This window comes from Gobio gobio (genome assembly GCF_949357685.1).
Source record: "Gobio gobio genome assembly, chromosome: 15".
Classification (NCBI taxonomy): domain Eukaryota; kingdom Metazoa; phylum Chordata; class Actinopteri; order Cypriniformes; family Gobionidae; genus Gobio; species Gobio gobio.
Genome location: NC_137108.1, coordinates 45,077,997 through 45,096,215, shown reverse-complemented (window position 1 = coordinate 45,096,215; position 18,219 = coordinate 45,077,997). Strand labels below are relative to the sequence as shown.

At 37.8% G+C, this 18,219-nt stretch overlaps 2 protein-coding genes across 2 annotated transcripts; both read right to left on the bottom strand.

Moving 5' to 3' along the window:
* Positions 1–447: 447 nt before the first annotated feature.
* On the bottom strand, positions 448–3,761 carry tpbg1a (trophoblast glycoprotein 1a). The gene is made up of 2 exons (XM_079836537.1): positions 3,370–3,761; positions 448–2,265 (listed from the first exon to the last, which is right to left on the bottom strand). The coding sequence occupies exons 1-2, from the start codon at positions 3,660–3,662 to the stop codon at positions 1,332–1,334; spliced, it is 1,227 nt and encodes a 408-aa protein (XP_079692663.1). The 5' UTR covers positions 3,663–3,761; the 3' UTR covers positions 448–1,331.
* A 5,646-nt stretch (positions 3,762–9,407) lies between these two features.
* On the bottom strand, positions 9,408–18,062 carry tmem222a (transmembrane protein 222a). The gene is made up of 6 exons (XM_079836536.1): positions 17,929–18,062; positions 17,215–17,299; positions 17,100–17,131; positions 15,784–15,880; positions 13,957–14,087; positions 9,408–10,173 (listed from the first exon to the last, which is right to left on the bottom strand). The coding sequence occupies exons 1-6, from the start codon at positions 18,045–18,047 to the stop codon at positions 10,086–10,088; spliced, it is 552 nt and encodes a 183-aa protein (XP_079692662.1). The 5' UTR covers positions 18,048–18,062; the 3' UTR covers positions 9,408–10,085.
* Positions 18,063–18,219: the final 157 nt, after the last annotated feature.

Sequence of the window (18,219 nt, the reverse complement as noted above, 5' to 3'; positions counted from 1 at the left end):
CTATCTATCTGTCTGTCTGTCTGTAATCTATCTCAGCAATTTCAACAATGTTAGAAAAGAAATGGAAAAAGTGTTCCTGTGGGTTGAAAAAGGTACTGATTACTGAATGAAAATATTCCCAGTCATTGAAATTCTGGAAATTCTCAGATCTAAAAGAGTCTTGAAACAATTAGAAATAATAAAAAATTATATAATTTTTGAGTTTCTGATTATGCTAAGCTGTGAAGTATTTCCTCTTGAGATGATTTTTAAAAAACCTTGTCAAATGATCATTAATGGCTGAAAATGTCATGGAAATTCTCATTTTATGTACATTTATGAAAACTATAAAGTGTTCACTGTGGAGCGATGCATGTAGGCTATACTAAAGGCTCTAAAAATGATATAAATGCAGACATTCCTAGACATTCATACAGATTCATTGACACTGCTTCACATAGCAACAGTAACATTTCAGTTTCCTTTGAGTGGACAACGCTTTAATGTTATGCTACATAGCGGTGTATGCACACACCAGAAGTGTTTTTCCCCAAACATGCTGTAATATTCTGCTTTGCCAAAGGTGTAGACACAGATTAATATGGGCTGTCTGGTCTTGATCAATTGCAGTCATTAGTTCCAGGCTCTAGCAAGCACACATGCACACAGAGAGATTCACTATGTGCTCGCAGGGAACATTAGACTCCAAATCCTTCATTGTGCCCCATTTTCCCCCAATACACCCCTTCATTTCCCTCCTTTCCTCAACCGTAGCGAAATATTGAGGACACAATCTGTAGTGGCGAATGCTGTGGGCCGCACCAACTAATGTGATGGAGAGCAGCGTTTCAATCTGCTGAATAGGTTATGAAATATAATGGAGAGTATAATTCAGTCAGATAGGGTTAGATGCACATGAGAAGTTATTCAGTGCGTCTTCAGGTCTCCTTATAAAGTTTGGCAAGACAACAATAGAGCTCGTATTGTGTAAAAAAAAAAGAAGTATATTTTCAGTATATAGATGTACATGTAGGGGTTTGTGCCTTTTAGTCCATGTCGGTTGATGATAGTGTAATCCTACACACTGACAAATTCATTTATGCTATTACAATTTCACTGGTGGATGTTGTCCAATATAATGTATATTGTGTTAGCCTACATCATGCATATATTGGCATTACATAGCCATCAGCCAGCCATCTCTCTAGTTATCTGCTGACCACTAGTCTCAATGACATATGATTTTCCTTGATTTTGGTCTATTTAGAAAAAAGTTCACTTTGCTACAGACTGAAATATCAGAACATAATATCTACAAACATGTCTATTAAAATGTGTGCAGTTATTTGCAGTTATAGTGTCACATCCGATGGCATCTGTGTGATACGGGCATCAGAAGGGATGTGCCCCAAATGCGGGTCCATTCGAGGCATACCCTGCTGAATGTTCGGAACACGCCCCAGCCGTGGGTCAGAGTCAATTTCGTAACGGTAATGATACCCCTCCAGCACATCTCGGCATGCTTCATATATGTCCGTGATCCATTTCTTGATATCCTTTCTGTTGAGGTAGACGACAAATAGAAAGACCATGCCAACGAATCCCAGCACTAATCCAAGAAACACGTAGGACGTGTTTAGGGACAAGTCTGTAATCTCTTCGTGTGGTTTACCGTAACACCCCAATGCCTGTGCACTGAGAACCCGCAAAGACGCGTCACGCAGCGCTGCGGGGAACTCGCAAGACAGCCTGTCTGCATCGCCCACCCTGACCTTTGAACTGTTTAGCCAGTTGGCAAACTCTTGCGCTTCACACGTGCACACGTAAGGATTGTGACCCAACAGCAGATGGACCCGACCCAGTCGCTCCAACTCGTTGAGGCCCTCGTCGCTGAAAGTTCTAAATGCATTTCTGGTCAAGTCCAGCTCCAAAAGTTGGTCAATACCAGAGAAAGTGCTGTTGTAGATGGCCACCAGAGAGTTGTTGTTGAGATGGAGATGCTGCAGGTTGGGCAGAGGGGCGAACATGCCCGGGGGTAAGAGGACAAGGCGGTTGCCCGACAGGTCAAGGCGCAGAAGATTGGTGAGCTCACCCCAGCGCAGGGCAGTGATGAGGTCAGTCAGAGATGTGTAGTTGTAGAGAGACGAGCGGAGGCTGAGCTCCTGCAGGGGACTTCCCAGCACAGAGAACGCCTCTGGATGGATGAGCACCAGCTGGTTGTTGTTCAGGATTAGGGAACGCAGCATGTGCAGAGAGGAGAATGCATGCGATACAACCTCCAGAATGCTGAAAAGGAATGGACAAAGTTTTTTTAATGGATTTCAAAAAATTTAATTAATTTGTAGAGGATTCTAAATGATGGAATATACAAAAAAAAAGCAGAAACGACATGATTAAATCTATATTACTGTCAGAATAGATAGACAGAGAGAGAGAAAGAGACGGATGGACAGAGACTAGATAGACAGAGAGAAAGAGACGGATGGACAGACAGAGACTAGATAGACAGAGAGAGATGGACGGATGGACAGACTAGATAGATGGACAGACAGATAGACAGATAGACAGATAGATAGATAGATAGATAGATAGATAGATAGATAGATAGATAGATAGATAGATAGATAGATAGATAGATAGATAGATAGATAGATAGATAGATAGACAGAGACTAGAGAGAAAGAGAGATGGATGGACAGACAGACTAGATAGATAGACAGACAGAGACTAGATAGATAGATAGATAGATAGATAGATAGATAGATAGATAGATAGATAGATAGATAGATAGATAGATAGATAGATAGATAGATAGATAGATAGATAGATAGATAGATAGATAGATAGACGGATGGACAAAGACTAGATAGAGAGAAAGAGAGACGGATGACTAGATAGACAGAGAGAGAAAGAGAGATGGACAGACTAGATAGATAGATAGATAGATAGATAGATAGATAGATAGATAGATAGATAGATAGATAGATAGATAGATAGATAGATAGATAGATAGATAGATAGATAGATAGACAGACAGACAGACAGACAGACAGATAGATAGATGATCGATAGATAGAGACTAGAGAGAGATGGATGGACGTACGGATAGATAGACAGACAGACGGACGGACGGATGGACAGACTAGATAGATAGACAGATGACTGATAGATAGATAGACAGACAGACAGAGACTAGATAGATAGAGATAAAAAGAGATGGACAGACGGACGGACGGACTAGATAGATAGATAGATAGATAGATAGATAGATAGATAGATAGATAGATAGATAGATAGATAGATAGATAGATAGATAGATAGATAGATAGATAGATAGATAGATAGATAGATAGATAGATATCTGTATTTACTGACCATATATTTTCTTACCCATTATTGCTCAGGTTCAGGTGTGTGATGTTCTGCAGTCCGTTGAACGCGCTGTGGTCGAGTCTGTGAATCGTGTTTCCAGTGATGATGAGGCTGCTCGTGTCGCTCGGGATCGCGGCGGGGATACGGAACAGCGCGGCAGACGCGCAGCGCACCGTATGTTGACTTCCAGAACACTCGCAGCGCGGCGGACACAACGGAACGCATGTGGAGACGCACAACATCGCGCAGACGAGCGTCAGCGACACAGCCGGCGGCATCATCCAAACTCTCACCCTCACAGTCCGGAGCATCTGATCACCGTCTTCACGGGCGGCGCTCTTCAGTGTAAGTGCACATGCTGTAGTTGACAGCACGCGTGTAGTACAACACACAGGGCTCACTGTCCTCCTCACTCTAGTCTAGGAGCTCATTACTAACAGTTTTACCTAGAAACACCTCTTGATCGGAGGTGGGTGGGGCTGCATATAGGATACTCCACTACTTTTTCTTTTTGATTATGCAAATTGCACTGATTTCTTTCTGTTCTTTGTCATGCATTAAATTCCCAAATATAGAGCAGATGCACACTTTACAATCAAAACATTTGACAGAAAAGGTATAAAAAATGCTAAAATAATAAGTAATAATAAGCTCATGTTAATAGGTGATGTGATTCTCTACACCTGTGGTTCCCCTATTTGAGGAGAAATGACTTCATACATCCACTAAAAACATCCACTTCAAACATTATCAAGAAAAATGACCCTATTGAAGAGAAAAGATCCGGCACTAGATCTATGGCAGGGTTGCCAACTTTTGAGTCCAGTTTTTAAGTATCAATTCAAATGTATATAGCCTACTGTACATATAAGGAAAAATAAGTTTGCCTCTTTAGCACTATTTTAAACTTTTCTTTGGTTAAATTATTTTTGCTCGCATTCAATAATATTCTCTTGTGTGTGCTTATATCATTGAAGAGATTAGGATGTTATTAACGTTTTAAAATTTTACATTTAACAAAATCTAGTATTTGATCATGTCTAAATATTTATTCAAATGCAAAGCCTAAAAATAAGTAAGAAGTTATGATTTACAATACTTTTTTGAGCAACTAGACTTACATGTATATTTATTAAAGAGCCATGCAGGCACATGCTGGGTTATGGCATTACAAATGAAAACTAGAAAAGTAAAGTTTGTTAACAAACTTTAAGTTGGCTTGAGAAAGCCTGACCAGAAAGTTTGAAGAAGTTTAATGTTAGATTGATAGATTAGTTGAAAGAATGATAGATTACTTAGAAAGAGATAGATAAATAGATAGAAGATAGTTAGAAAGAAAGAAAAAAGAATGAAAGATAGATTATTTCAAAAGAAAGAAAGAAAGATAGATTACTTAGAAATAGATAAAGTTTGAAGATAGATAGATAGATAGATAGATAGATAGATAGATAGATAGATAGATAGATAGATAGATAGATAGATAGATAGAAAACTCCCTAAGAGTAAGTCATTCTGTGAGCTTTTTACTTCAGTTTGACTTACTTAAGGTTGAGGTTCCAGACTAAGTGCAATCCATTAACCTTAATAAAATTGTATTTGAAACATAATTATTTTGTCTTAATTAATATGGTTGCTATGGAGTGGCATGGAAGCATCCAATGATGATCCCCCCAAAGGTTACTTGTCAGTATGAATGATACAAACCAACCCCCATGTCTCTATGATGTTCTGAGGCAGAGATATAGGTCTTGCTAAATGGTTGCTAGGGTACTCTGTTTGGTTGCTATGGAGTTGCTTGGCAGCATCCAATGATGATACTGCTTGTCTGTATGAATGATATAAACCAACCCCCATGTCTCTACGATGTTCTGAAGCAGAGATATAGGTCTTGGTATACGGTTGCTAGGGTAATCTGTTTGGTTGCTAGGGGGGCTTGGCAGCATCCAATGATGATACTGCTTGTCTGTATGAATGATATAAACCAACCCCCATGTCTCTACGATGTTCTGATGCAGAGATATAGGTCCTTGTAAACGGTTGCTAGGGTACTCTGTTTGGTTGCTATGGAGGGGCTTGGCAGCACCCAATGATGATACTGCTTGTCTGTATGAATGATATAAACCAACCCCATGTCTCTACGATGTTCTGAAGCAGAGATATAGGTCTTGGTATATGGTTGCTAGGGTACTCTGTTTGGTTGCTAGGGGGGCTTGGCAGCATCCAATGATGATACTGCTTGTCTGTATGAATGATATAAACCAACCCCCATGTCTCTATGATGTTCTGAGGCAGAGATATAGGTCTTGCTAAACGGTTGCTAGGAAACTCTGTTTGGTTGCTATGGAGGGGCTTGGCAGCATCCAATGATGATACTGCTTGTCTGTATGAATGATATAAACCAACCCCCATGTCTCTACGATGTTCTGAAGCAGAGAAATAGGTCTTGGTATACGGTTGCTAGGGTACTCTGTTTGGTTGCTAGGGGGGCTTGGCAGCATCCAATGATGATACTGCTTGTCTGTATGAATGATATAAACCAACCCCCATGTCTCTATGATGTTCTGAGGCAGAGATATAGGTCTTGCTAAACGGTTGCTAGGGTACTCTGTTTGGTTGCTATGGAGGGGCTTGGCAGCATCCAATGATGATACTGCTTGTCTGTATGAATGATATAAACCAACCCCCATGTCTCTACGATGTTCTGAAGCAGAGATATAGGTCTTGGTATACGGTTGCTAGGGTACTCTGTTTGGTTGCTAGGGGGGCTTGGCAGCATCCAATGATGATACTGCTTGTCTGTATGAATGATATAAACCAACCCCCATGTCTCTACGATGTTCTGAAGCAGAGATATAGGTCTTAGTATACGGTTGCTAGGGTACTCTGTTTGGTTGCTAGGGGGGCTTGGCAGCATCCAATGATGATACTGCTTGTCTGTATGAATGATATAAACCAACCCCCATGTCTCTACGATGTTCTGAAGCAGAGATATAGGTCTTGGTATACGGTTGCTAGGGTACTCTGTTTGGTTGCTAGGGGGCTTGGCAGCATCCAATGATGATACGGCTTGTCTGTATGAATGATATAAACCAACCCCCATGTCTCTACGATGTTCTGAAGCAGAGAAAAGGGTCTTGGTATACGGTTGCTAGGGTACTCTGTTTGGTTGCTAGGGGGGCTTGGCAGCATCCAATGATGATACTGCTTGTCTGTATGAATGATATAAACCAACCCCCATGTCTCTACAATGTTCTGAAGCAGAGATATAGGTCTTGGTATACGGTTGCTAGGGTACTCTGTTTGGTTGCTAGGGGGGCTTGGCAGCATCCAATGATGATACTGCTTGTCTGTATGAATGATATAAACCAACCCCCATATCTCTATGATGTTCTGAGGCAGAGATATAGGTCTTGCTAAACGGTTGCTAGGCTGCTTTATAATGGTTGCTAGGGCGTGGCTATGAAGTGTTGACGGTGATATGTGATTGGCTGTTGATCCCCCGAGTCAAACAAACCCACCCTCGTGTTTCTATGACACTTCTATCCAAAGATATCCCTTTGATGTTTTTCAATGGAAGTCTATGGGATCAGTTGCTAGGGAGCTCTAAATGGTTGCTAGGGGCGTGGCTTCATTGGTTGACAATCATCCTGAGATAGTGATTGGCTGTCTGAGTAAATTGAGCCCACCCCCTTGTCTCTGAGACACTGTGAGCCAGAGCCAAAGATGGATTAGTTAGAAATAAATATTAGTTAAAAAAGAAAGAAAGAAAGAAAGAAAGAAAGAAAGAAAGAAAGAAAGAAAGAAAGAAAGAAAGATGGATTAGTTAGAATGAAAGAAATTAGAATGAAAGAAAGAAAGATGGATTAGTTAGAAGGAAAGAAAGAAAGAAAGATGGATTAGTTAGAATGAAAGAAAGAAAGAAAGATGGATTAGTTAGAAGGAAAGAAAGAAAGATGGATTAGTTAGAATGAAAGAAAGAAAGATGGATTAGTTAGAAGGAAAGAAAGAAAGATGGATTAGTTAGAAGGAAAGAAAGAAAGATGGATTAGTTAGAATGAAAGAAAGAAAGATGGATTAGTTAGAAGGAAAGAAAGAAAGATGGATTAGTTAGAATGAAAGAAATTAGAATGAAAGAAAGAAAGATGGATTAGTTAGAATGAAAGAAAGAAAGATGGATTAGTTAGAAAGAAAGAAAGATGGATTAGTTAGAATGAAAGAAAGAGACGATAAGAGATAGATAGAACAGTTTGAAGATAGATAGATAGATAGATAGATAGATAGATAGATAGATAGAGTTTGAAGATAGATAGATAGAGTTTGAAGATAGATAGATAGATAGATAGATAGATAGATAGATAGATAGATAGATAGATAGATAGATAGATAGATAGATAGATAAATAGAGTTTGAAGATAGATAGATAAGAGTTTGAAGATAGATAGATAGATAGATAGATAGATAGATAGATAGATAGATAGATAGATAGATAGATAGATAGATAGATAGATAGATAGATAGATAGATAGATATGTAGTTTAAAGCTTAATTGAGTATCAATGGCTTCTAGCAGTTTAAGTTAAACAGTTCAAACAGTCGTGAACCTTTGGTCAATGAAAGTCTATGGGATTTTTATGATTTTGAATATTAATTTTTAAGAAAACCATAATTCAAATCAGTCTGAAAAGATATAGCACACCGAGTCAGACTAGTCCGAAGGTCTGTGCCAAGTTTGGAGTTTTTAGAGTTAAAGCTCTAGGAGGAGTAGCAGTTGGAAATTTGAGTCAGAAAAATAATAATAAGTTTATAAGGATTTCAGTAAGTTTGCTTTCTCAAGCCAACTTAATTATAATTTTTCCAGCCACAAAATGACTCTATTTGCCTCTTTGCATTGGAATTCTCTATTTTAAGCTTAATTTCTACACTAATTGTAACATAAATAATAAAAATATTAGAAGAAAAATGTTTTAAGTGGTCATTAATGGACCATAATTATTGCACAAATAGTATTTAGTACCAAAAGATCTACTCAAAATATTCACTAAATATTATTGAACTAAAATATAGAACATTTATTTAATTGAAAAATAGTTAAGGTGTATAGTCACATTTGACCACAAATGAGTAAAAGTGTGACCAATTAGGAATACCTGAGGGATAAATACAAGAAAAACATTAATGTTAACAATGTTGCATCTCCATCACTCTCAGTAATAAAATGATACTGTAAATGTGGTTGACGTAATAATCAATGCACACTATGCTGTACTGTTTACCTGTATAGTGAAGCTGTTGTCTATCCACTTAAGCCGTTCAAAACAGCTCTGGTTTGTTTAGAACTATTGAGAGCTCCAAAGTGGCGTGAGATTTACTTGGGCAGAGTGAGAGCATGAGACAGAGCCTGAAAGGGTGTCTCACGCCAAATGTGTAAGAGTTGGCAACCCTGCTATTGTTTTGGCATTTTTTGCAAACATGTACTTGCTATCTTTCTTTACAACAATTGACCCTTGCCTTTATATTTTGTTAAGCATATCTTAACTTCCAAAATACCTTTTGAGGTTTTTGTATAATAATGAGGAGAAACATTATGGATATACATTTGTATTTGGTCATATAATATAAAAGAAGTAGTGGTGTCAAATCGATTAATCGTGATTAATCACATCTAACATAAAAGTTTGTTTATATAATATGTGTTTGTGTATATATTAGGGCTGTCAAACGATTAATCGCATCTAAAATAAAAGCTTGTGTTTGCATAATAAATGTGTGTGTACTGTGTATAATTATTATGTATATATAATACATACATATATTTAAGAAATATTTGCATGTATATACATATAATTTATATTATATATAAATATAACACATTTTTCTGAAATATATACATGCATGTGTATTTATACATAATTATACACAGTACATATATTATGTAATCCAAATTTTGGATGTGATTAATAATCATGATTAATCGTTGGGACTCTCTCTGTGTGTGTGTGTGTGTGTGTGTGTGTGTGTGTGTGTGTGTGTGTGTGTGTGTGTGTGTGTGTGTGTGTACACACATACATACATACATACATACATATATGTGTTCACACACATATTATATAAACACAAATGTTAGATGCGATTAATTGCAATTAATCAATTTGACACTCTAAAATAAAGACATCAAAAATCATAAGGAATGAACCAAATATACAAACTCCCATTAGAGTAAAACAATATACAGCTGTAAACATCCTGGTTCAATTTAAATAACTGTTGGTTGAAAATGGACATTTTTGATTCACAATAAAATTCAAACAGTTCTAAGAATGAGGCAAAACAATATGATGAGGGGTCATACGTTTAGATCTTAACTCTCATAATCTTCCTGATTATAGGTTATGGAGTCACTTTTCACAACAGTCTTGACATGACATTGTCATTTAGATCCATCCACGTATGTGATATGATTATATTACAAATATATCAAATGCAGAATCGTATGTAAGCGGTAATGGAAAAGGTCCCTGTAATTCACTTATTTACAATGGTACTAATAGTCTGCGTGTCACTAGATGTAAAGAGGTCTCTGTATTCCCCACCAGCCAGACTGAATCTCCTAACAGAAGCAATGTTTAAAGTTCAGATTTGCTTCTTGTAGCCGTGGTGCATAATGATCCTGAGGTGCACCGCACGGCCGTCCAACATCTCTCTCCGTGTTTGATGCTCCTGTCATCCAACCTCCGTCATCGCAGGTTGACAGCAAGGGCGATGGTGACTATGACCCCACAAATCATCAGGAAAGGCAGCCAGGTCTTCAGGAACCCCACAAAGCTACGGGACAAGGAACAGAGCTATTTTGGCATCATGTCACCTCTGGCTTGATTTAAAAGACAATACCAAAACACACTTAATATTCATGACTACACTGAAACTATTGTATGAGAACAACATTTGAGCTGAATAATGACACTATTGTCTTCTGTAGAGCTGCTTTATACAGTAGCTGAACTGAATTGACAACACCGTCAGTTATTGAACTGAGCTGAGCTGAATAATGACACCACTGTCTCTTGTAGATCTGTTAAAGGCTGAATTGAACTTGTTTCATAATTGATGAACTTTACAGTTATTGAACTGAATTGAGCTTCTGTAGAGCTACTTTACCGCAGAATATGAATTTGTCTAATGTTTGATGAAGTTTGCATCATTCATGGTTATTTTCCGTTTATTACTGTGAAGCTGCTTAAAGAGATCACCAAAAAAATGAAAATTCTGTCATCAATTCCTCAGCCTCATGTCGTTCCAAACCCGTAAGACTTTCGTTTATACTCAGAACACAACTGAAGATATTTTTTAATAAAATCAGAGATTTCTGTCCCTCCATTGACCGCTTTGCAACTACCACTTTGACACTTCAAAAAGTTCATAAAGAGATCGTAAAACTAGTCCATATGAATTGAGCAGTTTTATATGAGAAACGATCGATTTATATGATAAACAGATTGAATTTAGCCTTTTATTCACATAGACATTCATCAACTCACACATCAGTAGTGGTAAACGTTAGCTCAAGCATGTTTGCTTGACGTGCGAGAACCAATGAGGTTCATTCTCGTGTTACGCAGCACGTTTGAGCTTCCTCAAGAACCAATGAGGTTCATTCTCGTGTTACGCAGCACGTTTGAGCTTCCTCAAGAACCAATGAGGTTCATTCTCGTGTTACGCAGCACGTTTGAGCTTCCTCAAGAACCAATGAGGTTCATTCTCGTGTTACGCAGCACGTTTGAGTTTCCTCAAGAACCAATGAGGTTCATTCTCGTGTTACGCAGCACGTTTGAGTTTCCTCAAGAACCAATGAGGTTCATTCTCGTGTTACGCATCACGTTTGAGCTTCAGCAAGAACCAATGAGGTTCATTCTCGTGTTACGCATCATGTTTGAGCTTCCTCAAGAACCAATGAGGTTCATTCTCGTGTTACGCAGCACGTTTGAGCTTCCTCAAGAACCAATGAGGTTCATTCTCGTGTTACGCAGCACGTTTGAGCTTCCTCAAGAACCAATGAGGTTCATTCTCGTGTTACGCAGCACGTTTGAGCTTCCTCAAGAACCAATGAGGTTCATTCTCGTGTTACGCAGCACGTTTGAGCTTCCTCAAGAACCAATGAGGTTCATTCTCGTGTTACGCAGCACGTTTGAGCTTCAGCAAGAACCAATGAGGTTCATTCTCGTGTTACGCAGTACGTTTGAGCTTCCTCAAGAACCAATGAGGTTCATTCTCGTGTTACGCAGCACGTTTGAGCTTCCTCAAGAACCAATGAGGTTCATTCTCGTGTTACGCATCATGTTTGAGCTTCCTCAAGAACCAATGAGGTTCATTCTCGTGTTACGCAGTACGTTTGAGCTTCCTCAAGAACCAATGAGGTTCATTCTCGTGTTACGCAGCACGTTTGAGCTTCCTCAAGAACCAATGAGGTTCATTCTCGTGTTACGCATCATGTTTGAGCTTCCTCAAGAACCAATGAGGTTCATTCTCGTGTTACGCAGTACGTTTGAGCTTCCTCAAGAACCAATGAGGTTCATTCTCGTGTTACGCATCATGTTTGAGCTTCCTCAAGAACCAATGAGGTTCATTCTCGTGTTACGCAGTACGTTTGAGCTTCCTCAAGAACCAATGAGGTTCATTCTCGTGTTACGCAGCACGTTTGAGCTTCCTCAAGAACCAATGAGGTTCATTCTCGTGTTACGCATCATGTTTGAGCTTCCTCAAGAACCAATGAGGTTCATTCTTGTGTTACGCAGCACGTTTGAGCTTCCTCAAGAACCAATGAGGTTCATTCTCGTGTTACGCATCATGTTTGAGCTTCCTCAAGAACCAATGAGGTTCATTCTCGTGTTACGCAGCACGTTTGAGCTTCCTCAAGAACCAATGAGGTTCATTCTCGTGTTACGCAGCACGTTTGAGCTTCCTCAAGAACCAATGAGGTTCATTCTCGTGTTACGCAGCACGTTTGAGCTTCCTCAAGAACCAATGAGGTTCATTCTCGTGTTACGCAGCACGTTTGAGCTTCAGCAAGAACCAATGAGGTTCATTCTCGTGTTACTCAGCACGTTTGAGCTTCCTCAAGAACCAATGAGGTTCATTCTCGTGTTACACAGCACGTTTGAGCTTCTGTTTATGTTCATTGATCATTGTTTAAATGTGAATAAAAGCCTAAATTAAAAAAAAAAAAATTGAAAATCTGGACTAAACCACTATATTCATATGGATTAGTTTTACGATCTCTTTATGAACTTTTTGAAGTGTCAAAGTGGTAGTTGCGTAGCTGTCAGTGGAGGGACAGAAATCTCTCAGATTTAATAAAAAAGATCTTTATTTGTGTTCCGAAGATGAACGAAAGTCTTATGGGTTTAGATCAACAAAAGGGTGATTAAATGACAGAATTTTAATTTTTGGGTGAACTATCCCTTTAACAATCGATATTGTACAAAGCACTATATAAAGGTGACTTGACTCGTGTTGTCATAATTTACTCTCCCTCATGTCATTCCAAATCCATATCTAAGGCAGAATGTCACAGGTTTGAAGTGACACAAGGGTGAGTAAACAATGGCAGAATTCTCATTTTTTAGGATAGTCTTACACAGAAACCTAAAATCCACCTCTCTCCCCCCAGAAACCCTTATTTTGTGTGTCCTGGCGTCCTCTACGTCACAACACCGAGCGCCCCAGAGGAACACTGGTGACATATAAGGGGAAACACGGTGGCCGACTGTGATAAATCATTCAGTCAAAGGTAAGGACACACTGACATTCTAAGGCAGTATTGCATGGATCAGAATGTATTGAGCTCAGTGAAACAATCCAACCAACACTGCAGAGGCAACGAGGGAACTCATTCAATTTACTTATAAATACTTACAATATGTTTGAGTATATTTAACTTAAAAGCATGTGCTAACATCAAACTATCACAATCAATTGTGAATGTCCCATGCAGTTTGTTTTAGAAGTGCTATTTACTTTTTTTTGTATAGTACCAGAGTCTTTTTTGTATAGTACACATGTCTATGTGGTGTTTTTAATACGCTTTAAGACAAACCATGTGGAAATTCATGTCAACACCATTTAAATATCACAGATTGCATAAAAAATAGTCAGAGTCAGTCTCTCATTTTTGTCAGGAAGAAATAATTAGACCTAAAATATTGTTACAATGTATATCTTTTAACATTATAATCAATGAAAGTTGTGATGAAGAGGGAGTAGCGACAGATCTTTTCTTCTGTATTGTGATGTACATCCAAATTAAACAAAAAAGAAAAAATGTAGGACGGGACTTGGTTTTATGCATCCGTCATTGATTGGATGTTGAAATGTGGGCACTCAAAAGTGGAGGCTAATCTGAATGCGAGATTGCAGTGGAAGGGGCAGATTTTAAGCGGACTAAATGATTGGAGGAGACCAGCATACGTCAATAGAGAGAAGTCTGTCATTTCACAGGAGGATCCAGTTCCAAAAAAAAAACAACAACCCCAGAATTGTTAACAATAAGATCAATAACATGCATTTAGATTAGAAAATAGATTTCGATTTCCCACTGACCCTGCATCTCACCTGACATGTTTGCTGTGGATGAAGGACAATAAGCAGAGATTGACCATGTTCCACGAGGAGCAGTTGTTGTAGCACATGAGGTTCAGAGCCATGGCCACATGAGAGTGGCAGTTATCACAACACAGATTGTGCTGCAATGCGGTGGGGACGTCACATACAAGCAAAACAGAAAATAATGTCAGTTAAATACAGATATTAGGAAGTCGCTATGTTTGAGTGATTTAACTGGGAGGCAAAACTTTGAAAATAGAACACGCAAATAAATATATAGATTTATTAGACAAATATTATTACCGTTTTTTATTATAATAATAATGATTATAATTATTTTCTATATATTTTAAATAAAATGTTCTTTGTAAAAAAAAAAAAAAAAAAATGGACAAAAGTCTAAAAGTGATGATACATGGGGCAACTTTTTGAGAAATGTTGCCGTCAACAGGCAACCAGGTGAGACACAGGCCCCACGACCGATCTAAAGTATCTAGATAGAAATGTGTTGCCCATTCTCAATGGGAAAGTGCCCAAGCAACATTGCTCAAAAAGTTGCCCTGTGTTTCATCACTTTAAGCCTTAATATTAAATATATTAAAATTAGAGCCTGACTGATTTATCGATCTGATATGAACGCGTGCCCACGCGTCTCACAGAACGCGAATATTCACACAAAATTATGTCAAAATGCCTGTCTTGTCGAGTATCACCGTTAACATAGTCAGTTAAGTGAACGTAAACATGAAATTTGACACTTGCCAGTCACCGCCAGGGTTTTTGGTCATTTTAACAAGTTTCATGGCCCACAGGATATCTTGTGTGTGTATATTGGAACATGCTATATATCAAATATTTTTATCAACACTTGAATGTAAAAAAAGAAACATTTTGAGCAAAAAGCTGAGAAAATTGCATTTTTGTCAAAGACTACATCCAGATCAGATTCATAACGATGATCAAACACAGATGGAGTATATCAAGTCCATCAACACCTCCAAAGCTTCACAGTCCTAGAGCTCGTCCTGGGGTGACATTTCATTCAGTAACATTTGGCAGTTTTGATTTATATGCTGTTTAATGTTGATGATCGCGTTATTTTACAGATGCATCTGCTTATTATGAGATTGCTCGTTTCTGCTGCTTCTTTTCCTGTGTTTTGATCAGGAGATTCTGTACTCGTTCAGGAGTTGTGTAATAGTGCCCCCTACCGTATAACAGTGAAAATACGGAAATGGCAGGGAAGCGTTTTCTCATAAAAGACGAGATAACAAAAGACAGAAAAAAGTGACTCACTGCTCTTGACTGAATAACTTTAATAAGGGTTAATCTATATTTATACAGTGAAGACTATGAAGTGATATTTTACATTTAATTACCATTTCTGTACCTGAAAATCTTGTTAAGATCTACATGAAAAACCTGAAAAGAAGTTTTTCATTTGTCAATTTGTTCTGTTGTATTTATGTATAATGTATGTATATTATGTACTGTATTATTTATACAGTACCAGTCAAAAGTTTGGACACATCAGTGGGAAAATATGTCCAAACTTTTGGCTGGTACTGTACTATAATATACACATAAATAATATAGGCCGATGTATCGATATCAGAATTTTTTTACTCCCTAATATTGGTATCGGCCCCCAAAAACCCATATCGGTCAGGCTCTAATTAAAATTATAATAAAATATACCGAAATTTTTTTGAATATATACATTGTGTAAATAGGTGAATCTCATGAAAAAAACTCCAGCTCACATTTCACCATAAAATCAGATCTGAAATGACATGTCATTCACAACATAAGAATATATTACAGTAGAAATCTGACCATTCTAGTTTTGTATTCTTCAGACGCCTCGTGCACGGCCACATCCCAGGCGTTTGCTCCACCGCTGTACACTTTATTCTTATCCAGCCTCCAGTATCTGAAACAACAAGCATTCACATCAGTAACACTATTTAGCAACACACTTTTTTTTTTTTAATTCAGGTAATAAATACAGTTGTATATAATATAATATAATACACAATTGAATTTTTAAAAAAAAAAAATTTTCATGGTGTCCTACAATAATGTCTTTAAAAGGTATCGCTACATCTTGCAGTATATCGTCATTAATAAATGTGCCAATATTCCAAAAGTAATTCAGTATAGTCCTAAGCCCCTAAAATTTGAACGTTTCTGTGTGAATTTGGCCAAATGAACATCTTGTATCAATAATAGTTTATAGTCAGTGCTTGACATTAATTTTTTTGCTCACCAGTCACTGTGGCTAGTGGTTTTCCAAAGTTACTAACCACTCAGCATTTTCACTGGCCACAATTTTGATATCATACCATTATCTCATAATTTGGCAGCAGGTATATTAGGCTGCTGTCACTTTAAGACTTGACGCATGGATCCATTCCACTGTTACACATGCGTTTTCTTTCTCAACTGTTTACATTCACTTAAAACAGAACTGCCTGTGTTTACGTGAATACTCCGCAAGAGCATTTTGACATTATTTTGTGTGTATTTTACTGTTTAAGAACAATAAGCAGCGGAAAATAACTAAATTTAGCACTGAGAGGCGGCTTTGTGTGCGCGCACTTTGGGTGTGGGCACAAAATCTGTGGGAATTTGTAAAATTATGCGCAATATACGCAATCCCACGCCAGAATTCAAGCCCTGTAACATCAACAATATTCATCCGGAGCAAATAAAACAAGTGAGTGAGAGGAGGCGGGTTTGTGTGTAACTCTCTGTCGGAGGGATGAGAAAGAGAGAGAAAGAGCAGCTGGTATCGTGTCTCTATTCTGTGGAAAATAAATATTGGAAGCTTTTTTATCGAAAAATCTATATTTTTGACAACACTACATTGCACTTTGTTTATTATTTCAGATGCCTTTTTAAAAGACTATTTTCTATAAAAAAAATTTATATATTAAATTCATGCCGCCAAAGTGGCTAGTAGGAGTGACTAGTTGTTTGTATTTCTTAATGAAATGTTTGACAGGGTAAAATGTATTATTAGTTTGAACCTTTTTGCATTTTCTTTATTAGTGAGAAAATATTTTTGTCCAAGGCCCAAATCTTTCCAATGTTTAGGTCTCATATGTGCAGATAATGATTCTTCTCAATGACATTCACTAGAGACTCACTTTGTTGGTCTCCCAAACGCCATGTTGTCCTCCTGTATAAAATATAAATGAAAGAGTAGTTAGTACATCAGTGCAGTCATGCTAAAGTCTGCTAAATCATCAGAAATAAACTCACTGATACGAAGTAAGGGCCAGCAAAATCCCTGATCACACCGGTGGATGTGCATATGCCCATGTGCCCAATGAATGGCAGAAACCAGCTGCAGAGACAAAACCAACCAGTGGATCCTCACATCAAACACCTGTGTGTATATTTGCAGTTCTCTAGATATGTATGACAGCCCATTTCCGGAATATAAGAAAAAAGAAAATCATGCTATGTTAAATCATAATTATGAAATAAAATGTCATAATTATAATACAAAAAGTCGAAATTATGACTTAAAAAGTAAATTATGACATACTAATTCATAATTATGAGATCAAAAAGTCAAAATTATGACTTTAGTTTCAATGTCATAATCATACAATTTAGGTCATATTTCTGACTGTTTATGTCATAATTATGACTTTTTACGACAGACTTTAGACTTCAATGTCATAATTTCGACTTTTTAATGTACATACTTTTGATTTAGTTACGTCATAATAATTTCCACTTTTGATCTTATATTTCGACTTTTAAAACGAAGCATGATTGTGACTGACTTCATGATTGTGATTGATAGATATGTGTGTGAGGATTATAGGAGGTCAGTTCAGGCTTTACACTCGCACTGCAACACAACAGTCGAGGCAATATGACAGAAATATTGACAGGCGCGTTTACTGTCAGAATGTGTTTATGTTCCGCACGCGACCCGTCAGAACATCTCCGGTCGCTACTCACGTCAGAACCGGAATGGGTGTCCAGACGATGCAGTGCGGATAACGGCTCATTTCTTTGTCTATTTTCTCGAAACCTCCGTGGAAATGCTTCATCGTGTCGATCTCGGTAACATCCGCCATCACAGTCTGCGCGGTGACGTCATCGTGACGGCTGAGCCGGGCTGGTTCTCATTACTGTCATACTATTATTATTATATCATATATATCACATCCCACATGAAAAAATACTATAGTATATTTATAGTAAAATTACTCTAGTAAATAATATAGTGTTTTTGAACCTGTCATACTA

Bases quoted from the DNA above. Each gene is read 5' to 3' on its own strand.
- tpbg1a (XM_079836537.1), bottom strand. From the start codon at position 3,662: ATGCTCCGGACTGTGAGGGTGAGAGTTTGGATGATGCCGCCGGCTGTG. The intron at 2,266-3,369 runs GTAAGAAAATAT...ATTCCTTTTCAG, and splicing joins CTGAACCTGAGCAATAATGG to CATTCTGGAGGTTGTATCGC.
- tmem222a (XM_079836536.1), bottom strand. From the start codon at position 18,047: ATGGCGGATGTTACCGAGATCGACACGATGAAGCATTTCCACGGAGGT. The intron at 17,132-17,214 runs GTGAGTTTATTT...TATTTTATACAG, and splicing joins CTGGCCCTTACTTCGTATCA to GAGGACAACATGGCGTTTGG. The intron at 14,088-15,783 runs GTCAGATTTCTA...ACCGCATTGCAG, and splicing joins AAGAATACAAAACTAGAATG to CACAATCTGTGTTGTGATAA.